At 39.6% G+C, this 17,349-nt stretch overlaps 2 protein-coding genes across 4 annotated transcripts; one reads left to right on the top strand and one right to left on the bottom strand.

Moving 5' to 3' along the window:
• The first annotated feature begins 1,303 nt into the window (after nucleotides 1-1,303).
• Nucleotides 1,304-10,612, top strand: LOC126391258 (antizyme inhibitor 1-like). Of its 3 annotated transcripts, none has more exons than XM_050045887.1 (12): nucleotides 1,304-1,514; nucleotides 3,153-3,274; nucleotides 4,623-4,833; nucleotides 5,015-5,188; nucleotides 5,827-5,999; nucleotides 6,306-6,440; nucleotides 6,648-6,729; nucleotides 6,870-6,944; nucleotides 7,258-7,423; nucleotides 7,756-7,871; nucleotides 9,045-9,265; nucleotides 9,352-10,612. In XM_050045887.1, exons 3-12 carry the CDS (start codon nucleotides 4,732-4,734, stop codon nucleotides 9,464-9,466), a joined length of 1,359 nt encoding a protein of 452 aa, XP_049901844.1. In that variant the 5' UTR covers nucleotides 1,304-1,514; nucleotides 3,153-3,274; nucleotides 4,623-4,731; the 3' UTR covers nucleotides 9,467-10,612. The 3 variants fall into 3 exon arrangements, with proteins under 3 accessions (XP_049901844.1, XP_049901845.1, XP_049901843.1); XM_050045888.1 differs by lacking the exon at nucleotides 1,304-1,514 and adding an exon at nucleotides 2,136-2,362 and having other exon boundaries at nucleotides 9,048-9,265; XM_050045886.1 differs by lacking the exon at nucleotides 1,304-1,514 and adding an exon at nucleotides 2,137-2,362.
• Nucleotides 10,613-11,210: 598 nt separating this feature from the next.
• Nucleotides 11,211-15,703, bottom strand: LOC126391257 (Krueppel-like factor 10). The gene is made up of 4 exons (XM_050045885.1): nucleotides 15,584-15,703; nucleotides 14,714-14,942; nucleotides 12,551-13,481; nucleotides 11,211-12,356 (listed from the first exon to the last, which is right to left on the bottom strand). The coding sequence occupies exons 2-4, from the start codon at nucleotides 14,930-14,932 to the stop codon at nucleotides 12,106-12,108; spliced, it is 1,401 nt and encodes a 466-aa protein (XP_049901842.1). The 5' UTR covers nucleotides 14,933-14,942; nucleotides 15,584-15,703; the 3' UTR covers nucleotides 11,211-12,105.
• Between the last annotated feature and the right edge of the window lie 1,646 nt (nucleotides 15,704-17,349).

Raw genomic sequence — 17,349 nt, 5'->3', positions numbered from 1 at the left:
ATCGATTAAATGTTGTTTATAACATTAATTTTATAGTTAAAAACAAAAAGGATAATCAATTTTGTTGAAGGTGCTTTATTATTTTATCTTTTTATTGTTGGAATATGTTGTTTGTTCCTCTCTAACTGGAGCCTTTTGGTCACTCAGGGTTCATCTATGCGGGGTCTTTCTAAATCAGTGTGTTGATGTAATCTGTTTGTAATGTTTGCAAATAAGAATTCCTGCTGCACAATGCAGCCACTGGAGTATTTGCGCGCACAGTGGGTGGTACACATGTCTCGCTGTCGCATACCCAGTGGCTGCGATGGCTATTATGATCCAAACAATGGAAATCAAACATTGTGCTTTACTGGAAGCCACTTTAGATGCTATGTGTGATTAAGCCTTATATATACATAGTCTCATTTAGCGTTGGAGAAAACAGGCACAAAACACGGAACAGCTTTTGTGTTGCAGTCCGAGGAAAAGACATTGCCCCTGCAGCCTTTACAATGGACTCCAAGCAAAAGTTTTATTAGTGAAACAAATGCTGCTATTGTTTATTTTTCCCTGAGGGGTGCTCAAAACTCATCTAACACTCTGAAGAATTTCACAGTTTTGGGAATTCATCATGCACTGTTATATGACGTGGATCAGTCAGGATGCTAAAGATTTAGGCTTGCTTACAGATAAAGACATCTGGATGGATGGAAACAAAACGTTCACTGAATCCCAGATAATCCAACACCATACAGAACAGTTTGGTGTATTTTTATAGTTAATAAAAGGCTGTACTCTTTGTTCCTGTCACTCTGTAACAATCTTGAAACACTAAACTAAGGGAACAATGAGTAGCCAAAAGCCTGCACAGACACTGCTGAGAATGGACTTTGACTCCAGGACACAGACATGAGTGGATCATTAGACCTAAGAAAAACTCAAAGGCAAACCACATGCACATTTTACACAATATATATTTGACAATAATTAAAACAGTAAATCTGCAAAGAAATTCTATTGATATGATTTGCAAATATGCATTAAAACATTTAAAACCCCATGACATCATGCAATTAGAGACAAGGACACTTGAACTGGGGACATTTTACCAAGGTTTGTGATTCTTCAGACCAGCATGATGTCAGTACTGATATTGAGTCAAAGCAGCCCCAGAGAAAACACTTCCCTTCTGTTTAGCTAACAGTAGCTGAGCTTTCCTTGGCACCCTCCTCCTCCAGTGTTGAGGAGGGAGACATGCAAATTTATCTCCTTGGAAAAAACACTGCCCCAGACCCTGCATTTTCAGAGGCAGGCTCAACTTCTCAAAGTCACAACAATAAAAGCAAAGGGAAGAGAAATTCCAGTTTGAGCTTGAACTTGGGGCAAAATCTATGCATTCATCTATAGTCATGGAACTGGTGCTTTACAACTGTTGATTTTGGTTGCAGACTAAAAGGAAGACTCTGCAAACTTTATTGGACAACATTTTGTCCTTATTACTGAGCCATGGGGAACACAATGGAGACATAACACAGGTAATTTTTGGAAAATTTGACATTGGACTGTTTAACATACAGTATGGTTATTATAGATAGCTTGAGTTCAAACAAGGTGGTTTTTCCATAACTGTTTCTGGAATATTTCTGCGTCGTTTATGGGGAAAAAATACAACAGCATACTCATATTGCCGCTGTTGTTGTTGTTATCATTTATTAATTTTTATTTTATTTTTTTTATTGCAAGCTGGGGTTTAATTACTGTCTAATTCATGTCTTTGGTCTTTGATGATAATTGCTCCTCATGTTTTCTGTTATCATGTTGTAAAACTGAGGTCGATGTCTTTGGTTTTGACAGCTCTAAACTCCTCCTTTCTAAAATGCGTCAAACTCCCCACATTTAGTAGAATCAGACCGGAATTTTATTTTTTAAAATTTGTCATTATTAAGTTATGTTACAATGAATCAACATTTCCTGAAAAAAAACTTTATGAGATCGACACTATTAGATTGCGTTTTTATTCCAACATCGGTGCTTTGCATTACTTTGAAAAAAAAACATTGCAACGTGTTCAGAAACGTAGGTTTTATTTTGATATTTCACCGGATATATCCGTGTTAATTTCAGTGTGAAGTAACTTGACGCTCCTGTCTGTCGGTCTGTCTTTACCGCACATTCGACCTCCACTGTTGCTTTCCGCTCGGTCTTTAATAAATAATCCGTACTAGCCTAGCGTACATCGACAAAACCTCGGACCACAATAACTCGACTAATCCACCTCGTCTATGGCAGTTATCCTTTTCTCTTTTAGTAACCCCACAACTCTTTAAAAATTCCGCCTAAAAAGAAAAAGCGTTCTGTCCCCTCTGTTGGGTTTTCAGCAGACGTAAGTATCGTTAACCTAGCTAACCGCGTTGTTAGCTTGCTAATTAGCATGTTGTTAAATTAACCGGGTGACGTAGTGTTAGTGCCAACAAGACATACATGCTAGCTAAAGAGGCTAAAGATAGCGTAATATTAGTAGCATTATTATTGAAAAATGAATATCTAACCTGGCTCCTGTTAGCCTTCAACGTTATAGCATCGTATGTTGCTAGGCTGCTAACGCTAATACCTTATGCTACCGTTACCAATGAATGTAAAACGACGTGTTACAGTAGCAAGATAGGTAGCTTCCTGTATGTCAGAAATATTAAATGTTTTGTATTCCTCTCGAGCAGTTTGGTGTTTGACTAATCACTCTGGGCATGAGTTTTAAAAAAAAATACTGTTTGATGTGATTGGCATAGCTATGTCCATTTAGTCATTCATAACAGTCATCGTGAGTACGTTAGTTTAGTTCACTGACCGTGGTCCAAACTAGCTAAGGGTAACATTTCAAACATTGACAAACAGCCATTACAGAAAATATGTGTCACAATCAAAGTAAACCATAAACGTAGTCCAATGAGCACCTCCCATACTCTCCTCCCATTGCATTTTAACATTAAACCAGCTCAACTATACACCACTGTTTCCCTCTAACGTTACAACAGATTCGAATGTACAAACACGACATACATGTTATGTTTGACTGGGGGATATGTCAGTAGGGAAACAGGTGCTCTCCTTGTCAGAGTTGTTTGTTTATCAGTGACTGATATCTGTGTGCCCTGTCCTCATCTGTCCTTTTGTAGGTGTACAATAACTATCCAGAGGATCTAGGGGCAGCTCTATACCGGGAGCCATTTGACTTCAACGCCGAGCCACCTTGGGATCCTAGCTGATAGTGGACGAGTTCATCACAGGACTCATCCATGTGAGTAAATTAGGTGAACACTGAAGAATGAATTCATCCTGTTTGACTGGGGGTATTTTCAAAGGAGAAACATATGCAAAAAAAACCATTTCCTTTGGATTTGTGTATGTGTGTCTGTGTGAATGGAAATTATTAATATATTGTTGTGTATTAATGCATTGTGATAAATAGGTTAACAAAAAACTCTTGTCAGAAGGAATAAATATAATTGTTAACAAGCTGCATGTCCCAGATAAATCACAAACGGGCTACAGTTATTTTTAGAATTTGTATTTAATGTCTATTTTAAGAACTTCTATTAAAATAAGATGTGGTTGTGCTCTGGACTGCTTTTCTCTGCAGTTGTTTTTATCCTTCTCTGATTGTGCTGCAATAAAGGAGGCTATTATTTGGTCACAGATATTAATCCTGATAATAGTTACTACATTTTCAATGTAGTTCTTTCTGCAGTGTCATGTGTATATATTGCATGAGCTGTCTGTCATGAGCGACAGAGTTCAGCATTTTCTAAGTTACATAAAGTCTTGGTTGATTTTTAAATAGATGATAGGGTTGAGTCATCTCCCAGTCTTTTTTAACCTGTGTCTCAGCAGAGTACTCAATAATTTAAGATTACATATTTTTGTAGAACTACAAAAAATATCTAAGCATCACAATGAAATCAAGGAGGAATTGCAAATTTACCCTTGCCCCTCTGTCTCTGTCTCTGTATCAGACTGTTCCTGCACAATATTTCACATCAGAATTCACAGGGGTTGGTGAAGTAATAAGCATACTGAACCTTTTTCAAGCAGTTGTCCCTGCCTTGTCACAGCTGTCAGCAATACAGCAGGCTTTCTAGGCACATTGTTGGTCTCTCTATTATACCTCCCAAAGCTACAGCCATGTCACATCTGGTCCAGTCCAGACTGCTGTACCTCTGCGATGTATTGTGCAACATTATTGAAAGTAAAGTTTTGGCAACAACGCCGCCAGTATTGTACCTTGTTTAATGCCATCAAAAAGAACCTTCACGGGTCACCAGCTCAGGGATTAATGGTGATTGTTGGGAGTAATTGATGGTAAAGTAAATGAACTCTGTGCCCCAGACTGTGTTTTCACAGCGGCTCTTTAGAAGAATAGGCCTCTTCCACAAAGCTATCCTATAACGTAGAGCCTGCTCTGTGCTCTGATTGGACGCTCCCTGAAAATGACTTGATTGGGGATCTAGTCAGAAAGGTTTATGTTCCAGCTACTGAATAAACTAGAAACTAGTTGGACATCATCTATGAATATGCATTATCCTAATATGATTGCTTTGTTTTGCTTCTTTGTGTCTTCTGTTAACTTTTCTCAATTTCTTGTACAGTTTGTTGCATAAGTCTAGGACCCCAGGGGCTCGAGAGGGTGCGAGCAAGACCACTTCGGACTAGCCACGTTCTTTATGCCTGTCGGATTAGAAGAAAACGGTTGAGAGGATGAAAGGAATTGCTGATGAACCACAATATTCAGTTGATCTACTGGAGGGAGGCACAGCCCTCTGTGACGTGATTGACAATCACATTTATGAACAAACTCTGGTAAGAGGGCTCACTTCAACAACATGTACATACTTAGAAACCTGAATTCCTTACTGTCTTAGCTTTGGCTCAAACACCTGTTATTTTACTGTTTATTGCCTTGTTATATGTTTATGGTCACATACAGACAATCTTTTTCAGAAGCTTGATTCATCCGTATTTATGTTTCCTTCTTGCACAGTCTGAGAAGAATGCATTCTTTGTAGCAGACCTTGGAGTTATAATGAGGCAGCATGTTCGCTGGCGAACCCACATGGCCCAAATTCGACCTTACTATGCTGTCAGATGCAACAGCAGTCCAGCTGTTATTGAAGTTCTTGCCGCCCTCGGCACTGGATTCATTTGTACCAACAAGGTACTCACTCACTCTCATGTCCTATCACTGTTGTCAGTTCAGATTTCTCCACAGAAAGTAATCACGGTTGCAGTGTTTAGGCTCAGTCTTGCATACTCGGCAGAAAATTACTTAGTTAAGTGTTTATAAAGGACTTTACAACTGTTATTTTTCAGGGTGACAAATTCGGTCCTGTATTGCACCATGTGTTTCACAGAATTTATATTGTACAACTCTTGGTCCACGATCTGTAGAATAGACATAGAGCAGTGATACTCAACTTATGGCCTGCCAACCATTTTCTTATTCAAAATGAAAGTGAACTGACTGACTGCTTGTTTATGAAAAAAAGTGCCTGGGGGAATCACCTGTACCCCCCAACACAGTGGGCTAATATATATTAATTATTAACATCTGTTTATTATCTGGCCTTCTTTTGCAAAAGAACCCCCCTTACAAAGTATGTGTGTCCCTGGCATAAAGGCACCACCAAGTGGTCAGTGTACCTCAGTGCCTTCCTTTTTATATATTGTTTATCATTTTTTTTATGTCAATAGTAAACCATGCAGAGTGGACATGGAATGATGAAATGTGTTGTCTAGCCCACATAGAGTATATTAATGGAATACTGCTCTGTCCTTGTCTCTTTTATATTTCAGTCTGAGCTTGAGCTGGTTCAGAGCCATGGTATTCCCCCTGAAGATATCATCTACAGTGGTATTTGCAAACAGGTCTCCCAGATTAAATACGCTGCTAAGAACGGCATTGACCTCCTGGTGTGTGATAATGAGGCAGAGCTGCGCAAGATTTCTCGCTGCCACCCCAATGCCAAGTAAGTGCTTAATAAGTATTAGTCCTACTGCCAGTGATCACGTGACTTAAAAGCTGCTAATTCAATGCTTTGTGTCATAATGGCAGCTTTTACGAATCATTAAATACTATCCATCTAACAGGATTTCACTTTAAATACAGTATGTTGTTTCCCATCTCCTGGCATATTTGGATTGCCAATAAAAGGCTTTGTGAAATCAAGCTTGATAAAAGCTTGTCAACTCATTCTAGTTTTGTAGCACTTTTACTTAACTCATTGGGTTTCTTATTTTTCAGACCAGTAACAAAGATCTTTTATTTAATTTAGGCTGCTGCTACAGGTTTCAACAGAAGTATCTAACCAGGATGACGAGATGAGCATGACATTTGGGTGTTCCCTCAAGGACTGCAGGCATCTGCTGGAGAGGGCTAAGGAGTTGGGTGTGCAGGTGGTTGGAGTCAGGTGAGGCCTGCAAAAATGCAATGTCTGATTATGAAGCATGTTTAAGAAACATTCAGATCCATTCAGGTCCACAGCAGTGCTCTTTACCTTAGCTTTTTCTTGAACAATTAATTTAGTCCAGTATAGTACAAGATAAAATTTTAACTCCCCGTGAAGTTGTCAAAGTTTGACCATTAACTGCCCCTTTGCCCTTTGCTCTCCCCACAGGTCAAACATTTCCAGCTCCTGTGAGGATGACCAGGTGTACGTTCATGCCGTATCTGATGCTCGTTGTGTCTTTGATATGGGAGTAAGTAATATTCTTAATGTTTAGCTCTGTGACGAGCATGTCCTTTGCCTTCTATCACACACTGTTATGTTTTGGACACTGAGTGCTTTGGTCATCACTTGTGTTTTGGTTACACATTTATAAATCTTTGTGTGGTCTAGGAGGAAATTGGCTTCAACATGAAAATCCTGGACATTGGAGGTGGCTTCAGTGGCTCTGAGAGCCAGCTGCAACTGGTCAGTTTCTTATCTTCTGCTTTTTGCATAATACCAGTTAGGGACACACAGGATAGTACAACCTTTGTAAGTAAAACTGGGTGAGAAATGCATCATGATATGGAATTTGCTGTATCTTTCGTCACTGTTTTGACTACTTTTTAAAATGAGATTAATTTTAAATTATCAGGAAAGAAAAACATCATAGTATGAAATACAGTGTCTCATATCAGGCCTGAGTTAAACTACTCTTCAAAGGCTGACATGCAATTAGATTAAATAACATTTTAAATGTTATTTACAAAGGTCTTCCCATTTTGTTCCTACTTTACAGATCAATAGTGCAGTCATGTCTATGGTGGACCTTTACTTCCCTTCTTCAACTGGAGTTTCCATCATTGCTGAGCCCGGCAGCTTCTTTGTGTCCTCTGCTTTCACTCTGGCAGTGAACGTCATCTCCAAAGAGGTGGTGGCACGTGATCGCCAGGACCAGGCACATGGTCAGTGGCATGGTATTCACTTAGGATTTTTATTAGTAAATATATTAAAGCTTATTTGAATAAGACTATGTGTCTGAAAATTTTGACTTTACACGGTGCATTTTGACTGCCTCACTGGTCTCATCCAGCATGCTGTAGGACCATGAGGAGGACTGCCATTTGGAATTGGCAACAAAACATTGTAAAAATGTCACACAACTGTTTTAAAAATGGCATCATTTAAAGTCAACCAGTCAAAAGAACCACACAAATGTGTGATTCACAAGTTGTAATATGAAAGAAAATATGAGTAAGAATAAAATGAATTAATCACACAGATTCTTTCTCAACAGATGATCCATCTCCCAACGATGAGCCAGAGTTCCAGTACTACATGAACGAGGGAGTGTATGGATCATTTGCCAGCAAACTTTCTGAGACACTGATTCCTGCTCCATCTGTTCATAAGGTGAGTTTCACAGAATCTGTCATGTTTGTGATGTTACCACACCAAAACCTTTTGTGGTTCTTAGATTTTTTTCTCTGTTTAAATAAACATTCGTTAGCCAAACATCTCATCCCAGTACATAGTCATCTTTGATCTCTGACTGTCCTATGATAGGTTATGTAATCACTACGGAAGAACCACAGTGTTACTTTTAATTAGAACAAATCAGAGGTTTCAGGGACATCATTTTGTAATTGTCATAATAATCCATTTAACTTGAGGAATTTATGGATGATGGAGTAACAGAGACAAAGGCTGGGAGTCATAACTTGTGGAAGTACATGAGTTAAGAGATTCAGAATAGAATCAAAGCATTTTCATTTTATAGGATTTATTTATTGAATTGTGCATCTTACAATGAAGCCTCTCCATCCTCTTGTGTGCACATCACTTCTTGCATTCCATTTTTTTTGACTAAGGCCTTGTACACATGTACATGGGTGTTTTTGAAAAGAGAGTTTCAAAAATACTGTCCACACAAACTTTGTTGTAAAAAAAAAAAATAGTCTCTGTCCAAATGAAATTGCAAAAATACAACTGAAATGCTGTCAAGCATGCCAAACCAACAGTAAGCCTAAACCTATAGCCATGCAAAGAAGAACAGGATGTTGGCCAATCAGAAGCCTGAATAAAAGCTATTACTGGAAGGTTACCTGTAGCAGTGACCTCAGTAGTGCATTCTTATGCTGCTATTCCTCAATATAGTGGAAGGGTAGCTGAACATTTGTGTGTAAACATGTAAACACTATATTGACCATGTTCACCATTCCACAAAATGTCTCCTCATTTGTGACACCTCACAAAGGAGATAGTGACGCACACTCTGCTGTAACAAAGCCAAAAACTAAGGTTTCCCAAACTACTTAATTGTCTTGTATAATGTTAAGAGAGATGTGTGATCCTGAATTTTAATATGTAAAAATCTAAAACCACTTATTGGTAGATATTAAGTAAAGACGTTTACATCTAGCTGTTTTAGTAAACAGGCCAGGCTAACTGGGGTTTATGGCAACCCTAACCCAATCTAGTTGAAAGAGTTACAAACCCTCATCTCCAGTGGACAGAGATTGATGTTGTGTTGGATAACTAAATAAATGTAATAAATAGATCTGTGCCCTCTTTCTTTCCCTTTAGCAGAACACATCCCTGGATGCTCCAGTGTTCAGCAGCAGCCTGTGGGGTCCCTCTGGGGATGACCTGGACCAGGTAGTGGAGCACTGTCTGCTGCCTGAGCTCAACATCGGAGACTGGCTCATGTTCACCCAAGCAGGGGCCTACAGCATGGGCCAGCCACTTTGTGCTGCCACTGACTCACCACCACCCCCTGTGTACTATGTCATCTCTTCCAGAGACTGGTAAGGGTCTCAGTAATGGAGTATTTTCAAATTTGGAGTGTGTCTCAAAGTTTTGTCCTGGACTCATGTTTGTGTCCCTCTCCCAGGTTTGAAATGCAGGACACTGGTGTCACCCATGAGACTACACTGAAGAACTTCTCTTTGGTCCCTTATTTCCTCAATTCCTGCCAAACTGAGGCTGCTCTCTCTGTCCCAGCTTAGCAATCATCAGACTAGGAGGACTTTTAAATGTGACTGGTTTCTGCTGCTAGCTTCCTCTGGTCTACATTCCACTGCAATTGACTGAAGAGACCGTGCAGATATAGCTGGGACCAGACTATATTTCCTTTTACAAAGCCCAATATACAGTATAGTAAGTGATTAGACCTGGAATACCCAGTAGATGTTAATTAGTATGCAACAAAATGGATGACTCCTACAAGACAGATGCATTCTTCCCATTGCTTTAGGCATCCCATGGCACTACAGTTTACACTCTTACAGTAGACATGTAATAATTGAGAATTATTATATCTGACAAATGTATTATATATGTCTTCATTGCTGTTGCCAGTCTTGTAAAGTAAGATGTGTATCCCTGAGTGAAATGGTGTATTTAAACAAAAACACAGTTCTGACATCTTGTAGGATGCTTTGCTACAGGATATGTATTTATGATTTTTAATGGTTGTATAGTTTATTCTGTGTGATAAGAGCTTGGTATCATTATTACATTTATAATGTGTTGTCCTCAGTGTTTTGAAATGGAGGCTTGAATATGAAGGTGCATTTACTCATCCGCCTGATGATGAAGTAAATAAAGCCAGCGTGATCAATGTGCAGTGTCACCATGAAATCCACCCCTTGGAAAAATTCTTAGTGAGGTCCACTCTGGCGTGGCTGAAAAGCTAATGGCTCAGTTTTCTCCAGTAAACTGGTGTTTCAGAGTTTCTCTAAAGTGCTGAGCAGCTTGCTCCCTGACTAGTGAAGGGCCAGCAAGTAACTGCTATATCACGGCATAGCAAAGCAGGTTTATTAGACAGCATGTGCTGCAGACAGAATAAAGGAAGTGTTGATGGACAATGGATCAGCTGACATGGAGTGGGCTCTTATTTTTTAAAAGTATATATAATGCTAGAACCCCTTTTTGCTATTCCCATTGAATCTGATTTTTTCAAAATTGAGGGCTTTGTTGTAAGAATATTATTTCCTGACGGGGGAAGTATGCTTACAAAAGGTGTACCATATTTGTGAAGTTGTCTCCTTATTTGTGTTCAAGGCATGATGAATTATCAGGCGTTTGCCTGTTAATAACTTCAGTTTCTGTGCTTGTCAACATGAACTGTAATAAACACCTCATTGACTGGACTGTGATTCCCTGTGTCTGTTTTATTAGCAGTAAGGGTAATAGTAGTAATAGGATACAACTTGTAAGTAATACATATCACCATGAAACCTCCCCAATTGATTATTAACATTAAGGCAATTGTTTTCTGAAAATATATGTTTCAATATGCAGATAAAGGCATGATCTTATTAAATATGTGGTTATTAACATAGGTTCCCAGAGCAGAAATCTGAACATGAGATAATAGCAGGTTCAATTTGTTTTGTTGTTGACGGAGTCAATGTTTTTTTTACAGAGGGTATTTAGGACATCTCATTTTATCACTATGTAAATTAGAAAATACTGTCAAGAAATTCACCATGTTTTTTAAGAATAAAATGTTATATAGATCAGGCTGTAAGTGATATATTGACAAACCCCTTTCAAAACCTTTAGGATGTAGAAAGGAAAATAATACTGCTACTGAAATGAAGATTTCTGGAGTATGAGAAAAAAAATTTTTTATTCAGTTGCTTTTTAACATATGTACTGTTATGTTATGTACACCAAAAAAAGAAGAAAAAAAAGAGAATAGGGTAAATATGTTAACTAATAGATATCACAATGAAACGTCCATGGTTAACTGCATATATCTATTGTATTCATTTGGATTTCCATAACAGAAATCTGAACACTTGAATGTGTATTTTGGACATTTGCTTTCCACTTGTCTGAAAGCAGGCATGGTATGGAGGCAACAGGCCTAAAGGCCAAAATCTCAAAATTGACAAGTGCATGAAAAAACTCTTTTCGCCTGTAGTGTCTTACCTTAACAGACCATTAATAATATTACTGAAGCGCCACTGCTACTTCACACACATACCTTAATAACTGGTAATCACTTTCAGAAATGGTTTTGTAACATGATGATTTAATCTAATTCTTATCTTGGATAATGTGATCAAAGGAGCTAAATCTCTCGAGTAAACACCATGTAGGAGCTATTGAATTGTTATTCTGTTTGTCAATATACATTAAGTAGGCAGGACACACACATACATTAAAAATAGAACTGGACACATCTGAATGACAAAAAAAACATATCTCAAGTTTAATAAAGATTCTATTTCCAATGCAAGACATACATATTGTGCAAAATAGTTTTTTAACAAATATTTCTTATATGGCACAAAAGAAATATATTCAACATTCTTTGGTCAAATATCACTGAAAAGTACACATGTTTAGCATTCACTTTTAAAAGTGTTATGAAAGTGAATTATTAAATAGTATGTATGCTGATATTTTCAGTGTAAAAGCTCAGTTTGAGGGTCGAATATAAACAGTCTCAACACCTCGTTCTGATTCAACTACAATCAAATACTTAATGTGCAACTTAAACTTGTCTCCAGCTCAGCAGTGTTGTTCAACCATTGACTAAGCTGAATGGAGACTTGTAAAAATGAGGCAGACACTCTGTGCACTGTTTGACGGACTCCTCTGTGCACCTGACATTCAATATCACAGTTTTTACTTAGAGAGAGTTTGCTGAAGACAGAGTGAGTGTTGTGGAAGTGGCCTTTAAAGTCCAGCAGGGTGTCTTCCTCTCTGCTAGGTGTCGTCGGGCGTGCTTTGCAAGGTGGTCGCTGCGCATGAAGCGGCTGTGGCACACAGGACAGGCAAACCTTTTCTCTCCCGTGTGAGTACGTCGGTGGCGAGACAGCTCATCGGAGCGAGCGAAGCGCCTCTCGCAGCCTTCCCACTTGCATCTAAAGGGCCTCTCACCTGGTGGAACACAGACAGTAAAGTGGAAACTGAGGCTTTTTGTGTTCATCACACTTGTGTCATCTTTTTGCATATAGTGCTGACCTTTGGCTGCTTTGTAAAATGTGTTTGAGTATCTAGAAAAGTCATCTGTAATTAAAATACACTTCCTTTTTTAGGTGTCAAATCCAATATAAAAATGTGTCATGTCTTACCTGTGTGTGTCCTCATGTGGGCCTTGAGGTGGGAGCTCTTGAAGTAGGTCTTGCTGCAGTCATCATGGGGGCAAACATGACTGCGTACACGGGACACTTCTGGCTGCAGCGGGTTTTGTCTTTGCTCCAACACGGCACGACCAGGCGCAGGGGCGATGGCCGGTAGCTTGGTGCCACCAGAGGTCAGCAGTGTTGGCTGGATGTAGAGTGTAGGGACAGTCGGCTGAGGGACAAGAAACAAGACGGGGCCTTTTGCCACCTGACCCCCTAGGAGAAAGACCTGGGCAGGAGAAGCTGCTTGTGTTTGTGGTTGTGCCTGTTGTTGTTTGTGCTGCTGTTGTAGTGAAGTGGGGGTTGCTAATGGGACAGGTATTAGGTGATGCTTCTGACTGTCAGAGGCTGTAACAGTGGAGGGAGGAGAAGGGACAGGAAGAATCTGGCAGGAGACAGGCACAGGAGAGACCCTACAGCCACCAGCTGGGACAGAGGAGACAACCTGAGATGTGTTTGATTTATCATCCCCGCCTGAAAGGCTCATCTGGGTCTGGCTGGCTTCAACCACATCTGGCAAAGTCACAGTGAAAGGTTTATGTGGTGTGGCTGCATTAGAGTCAGACTGTATTACAGTAGTCCCCACACACTCTCTACTGTTCAGCCCATATTCAGAGCTCACATCTGTTTTAGTGTCTTTTGTATGATCTTGAGTGAGTCTGTCTTCCCCAGAGACGGGATGGACGTCACAGGAGCTGCGCTGGCCATCTGAAGTGTGACGGATTACACTGGTGCACTGGAACCGTTGCTGTGAAGCAGCACGAGCCTCTTCCATTGGATGCCAGCTTGGACTTCCAGCTGCTGCAGGTTGATGTAAGATTGTCGCCAAGGGTGAATGGGTGGCCTCAAAGGTGGGTGGACTGTATGGCGGTGTCATGCACTGAAAGAAAAGAAGTTAATATAATTTTATAGACAACCTCAATCTTGCAAAATAGGTATCGTCTTTTAAATAGCTGCTAAAAGCCCCACTCTTATAATATGGCCTTTTTTAAATTTACTATTAAAGGGACAAATCAAAAGTACATATTTTTCCTCGTACCTGTAGTGCTATTAATCAGTCTAGATTGTTTTGATGTGAGTTGCAGAGTGTTGGAGATATCAGCTGTAGAGATGTCTGCCTTCTCTCCAATATAATGGAACTACAAGGCACTCAGCTTGTGGTGTTCGAGCACGAAAAAAAATAAATTTGAAAAACTCAGCAGCAATGTCTCTTTCCAGAAATCATGACCCAGTTACTCAAGATAATCCACAGACCTTATTGTGAGCAGTTTCATGTGAGGACTATTTTCTTTCTACCAGATTGCACCCGCAAACTGTATCACTGCGCAGAAGGAAGAGTGCATCTGCTGTTACCTCACCTAGTACCACAGAGTTAGCTAACGTAACAGTTCAGCCAAGGAGGATGCATATTTGTAATTCCTTGGATAGCGAAGGCATGACCTGTCCTACTCTTCCTACAACTGGCTAGAGTTCTCATTGCCTTCATTGGACTGGTTAGGTTGCATGAGGAGACAGAGCACGGGCAGAGTAGGGTGGGTCATTCCTTCACTATCCGAGGAAACGCAAACTCCCAGGGAGCATCTCATGCTGTTATGAGCCTGAGTGTCTTGACCATGAGTAGATGCACGCTTCCTTCTGTGCAGTGATACAGTTGGAGAGTGAAGTTCAGTAGAAAGAAAATAGTTCCTACATGAAACTGCTCACAATGTCTATGGATTATCTTGAGTAACCAGGTCATGATTTCTGGAAAGAGACATTGGTTTTGAGTTTTTCAAGTGTTTTTTGTGTGCTTTAAGCACCACAAGCCAAGTGCCATCTAGTTCCATTAAACTCAAGAGAAGGCAGACATTTCAACGGCCGATACCTCCAACACTCGACAACTCACACCTAAACAATCTAGTTTAATGAATAGCACTACAGGTAAGAAGAAAAATGTGTATTTTAGATTTCCATTTAAGTTGTGTGTGTATGTTTTTATATAAAGGTAAACATTAGCTGATTTTGTTCGTACCATTAGAATTAAATTGTTTATTGTTTACTTATGTATTTGTTCACACTGGCTTATTCTAAAACCCTTAATGTGACAAATTTCAGCCCGTGTGGATCACTTACCAAAGGAGAGTCCTGTAGCACAGTAGACCCAAAGGGGACAGAGTCATCCTCTGAGCAGTCTGAGGATGGAGTCAAGGGTCTGAAGAGCCTGGGCCTGAAACTTCTGGTCTTCCAGTGCTTTGTCATGGACATCAGAGCCTCCACAGCCTCCATGTCACCTTCAGCCAAAGGAGCAGGCTGAAATTTACCCTGCATATCTGAGGGCTCCTCAACTTCCATGTTGCAAACTCTAGTAAAAGAGCAAAAAATTAGTAATTTTGATTATTCATTTTGAATATATAAGCTGTAGTCTTTAAGTGATCTTTAATAGATCAGCTGCCAGATTTAAAGATTTACATACAATTAACCATAGACTGTGTACATTTTGTGAGCAGACAGTCCAATCTGTGTCCCCTGAGTGTTCAATCAATGTTTAAAAGCTTATTGATTTTGCCATTCATTAACATATGCAGAATATGTAAAGGATCATGTGAAGAGAGCATGATCAGCTGCTGCTCTTCAGCACCAGGGCCCTTTCACCTACTTCCCTGGGGGACAAAAGCACCAACTGTGCTGCTGCTTACACAAACAGTCACACAACACTGAACTTCCCCTCCCTGACCACTACACACGGATCTCACGCATCATCATACTCATGCACATAACCATCACTGGAGGAATGAACTATGACCTACATATAACCGTGCTGCTTATAATAAGGCTTGACAACCATCAATAGACATGAAACAAACACATCCAGTTACACTTTATTAAAGATTACATATTATAGAATATTTTAAGTTTAATATCTTAGAATTTGAATAAAGCACCCCTCGTTATATAGGCCATAAATTGGAATACATGACAGTGTGAAAAATGTGTTGTACTTACATTTTATGTGGGTCTGAGTGAAGTGTTCAAAACCTGGTTTAACTGGTGAGTACTCGTCCTTCCGTGTGAACACCTCAAAACCAAAATTGAATGTTTTCTAATCAGCCCCGTCCCCATTCATCGTTTCAAACACGGTGGGGAAGAGATGGGCTTGGCTTAGCGTCTCGTCCAATAGGACGCAAAGGTGTGTTAGGCGCCGACCAATGGAAGAGAGCCTCGGTGCGTGATCGGTGCCTGACGGCACCATGGAGGCAGCGTGGTACACAACAGCATGGGTGTGTGAAAACATTCCTAACTACACCTCCCTTTACCCACCCCCTAATACACACATACACACCATTGCCTTGGATGAGTCATGTCACCCTCTTCATTAGGCAGAGCAGACACACACACCTTCAGTGACTAATCAGATTCTGGAGAAATGAAATTGAAAAACAGATTTCATCTCATTTCATAAGATGTTGTTTCTTAATATGGGTTTATCCAGATTGAATTTTGGCACCATAATTAAGTTTACAAACTTAACATTTTTTTCATAAATATATAGACATTACATCACTATCAAATTACCAAATCTGGACTGCAGGCACAGCAAAGCAAACCTTCTCATCAAGTTAGGCGTGTTAATGACTAAATGGAAATATCACTGCTAGAATTTGTCTACAGAAATATTACAAAGTTGTTTTAAAGTTTTAACTGTAGGCTTTAATGATATTCGATATGTGCTGCAGGTGGGAAAGCTGCTTTTTTTAAATAATGGATTGCATCTGCTTTCACACCAGGTCATATCTAAATGAGGCCACACCCCACAGAAACTGATGCAACTCCCGGAAATATATTTCAGTGATTATGGGTTAGTAGCAAACCTCATTTATTTAGCAATTTCACAGAATTCACAAAAACAAGCAATTAAAAGCAAACTAATGTGAAACAATAAAATAAGTCAAAGCACTGCTGTAAGGCAAAAAAGGAAAATACATGTTTTAGAACATGTAGGCTAATAGCAAAAGTGATTACATTTATCTTTTAAGTGATTTAAAATAGGAAGGACTTATTTTATTCTTTTAGAATTTACCCTGAAAATCAATTTCTCGTTTGGTAAAATGGAAAAGCCATCAACTAGCTCCAAGTGGAAAAAATCTTGAATTTGAAGTTGAACCGCCATCAAGTCTTGACCCTAAACTTTTTTCCTGTTTTAAGTTGATTGCTCTTTCCATTATTAGGCCTCTTGTCCTTTGTGGGTGAAAGAGGTCAGCCAACAGGAGATGGCCTCAGGCAGCCCTGCTGTGGATTAGGTAAGTGTCAGCTGTCTAGACCTTCCCACACAGCACAGGGACCCAGAACAAAAGGCTGGCTGTAGACTCACAATGGAGAAATACACACACAGACGCACAGCACTTTGACTGAGTCTAGCACTATGGGATGTTCCTCAAAAGCATATCCAGGAATGTGCTGCTCGAAGAGGAGAGAGCCCAAGTGAAATAAGTGTTTATTTTAAATCCATATCTCTTTGAATATTTAACTTAACATTGTGATGTCCTGATTACAGCTTACAGCAACCTAAGTTTAAACTGAAACTGTAATTTGCTCTGGTGTTCTGCTTTCTTGAGGAAGTATCACAACATGCAGGGGATTTATCCACCATTTAGTTATAGTGGTAAAAAGAATTGTGCAGAAAGATTATCCCTATGAATGAGACATGTGCCTTTTTCACTCCAACATCATAGTAATCAACACACCAAACAATGTAAAATAAATATTGTTGC

The sequence above is a fragment of the Epinephelus moara genome, chromosome 6 (assembly GCF_006386435.1).
Source record: "Epinephelus moara isolate mb chromosome 6, YSFRI_EMoa_1.0, whole genome shotgun sequence".
Lineage (NCBI taxonomy): Eukaryota > Metazoa > Chordata > Actinopteri > Perciformes > Serranidae > Epinephelus > Epinephelus moara.
Note: the sequence above shows the minus strand (reverse complement) of the source record. Positions and strands in the feature narration are given on the sequence as shown.

Coding starts and splice junctions, on each gene's coding strand:
- LOC126391258 (XM_050045887.1), top strand. CDS start 4,732: ATGAAAGGAATTGCTGATGAACCACAATATTCAGTTGATCTACTGGAG. Junction 6,945..7,257: donor CTGAGAGCCAGCTGCAACTG/GTCAGTTTCTTA, acceptor CCTACTTTACAG/ATCAATAGTGCAGTCATGTC. Junction 7,424..7,755: donor TCGCCAGGACCAGGCACATG/GTCAGTGGCATG, acceptor CTTTCTCAACAG/ATGATCCATCTCCCAACGAT.
- LOC126391257 (XM_050045885.1), bottom strand. CDS start 14,932: ATGGAAGTTGAGGAGCCCTCAGATATGCAGGGTAAATTTCAGCCTGCT. Junction 13,482..14,713: donor TGCTACAGGACTCTCCTTTG/GTAAGTGATCCA, acceptor CTTTTCTTTCAG/TGCATGACACCGCCATACAG. Junction 12,357..12,550: donor CCACATGAGGACACACACAG/GTAAGACATGAC, acceptor GTGTTCCACCAG/GTGAGAGGCCCTTTAGATGC.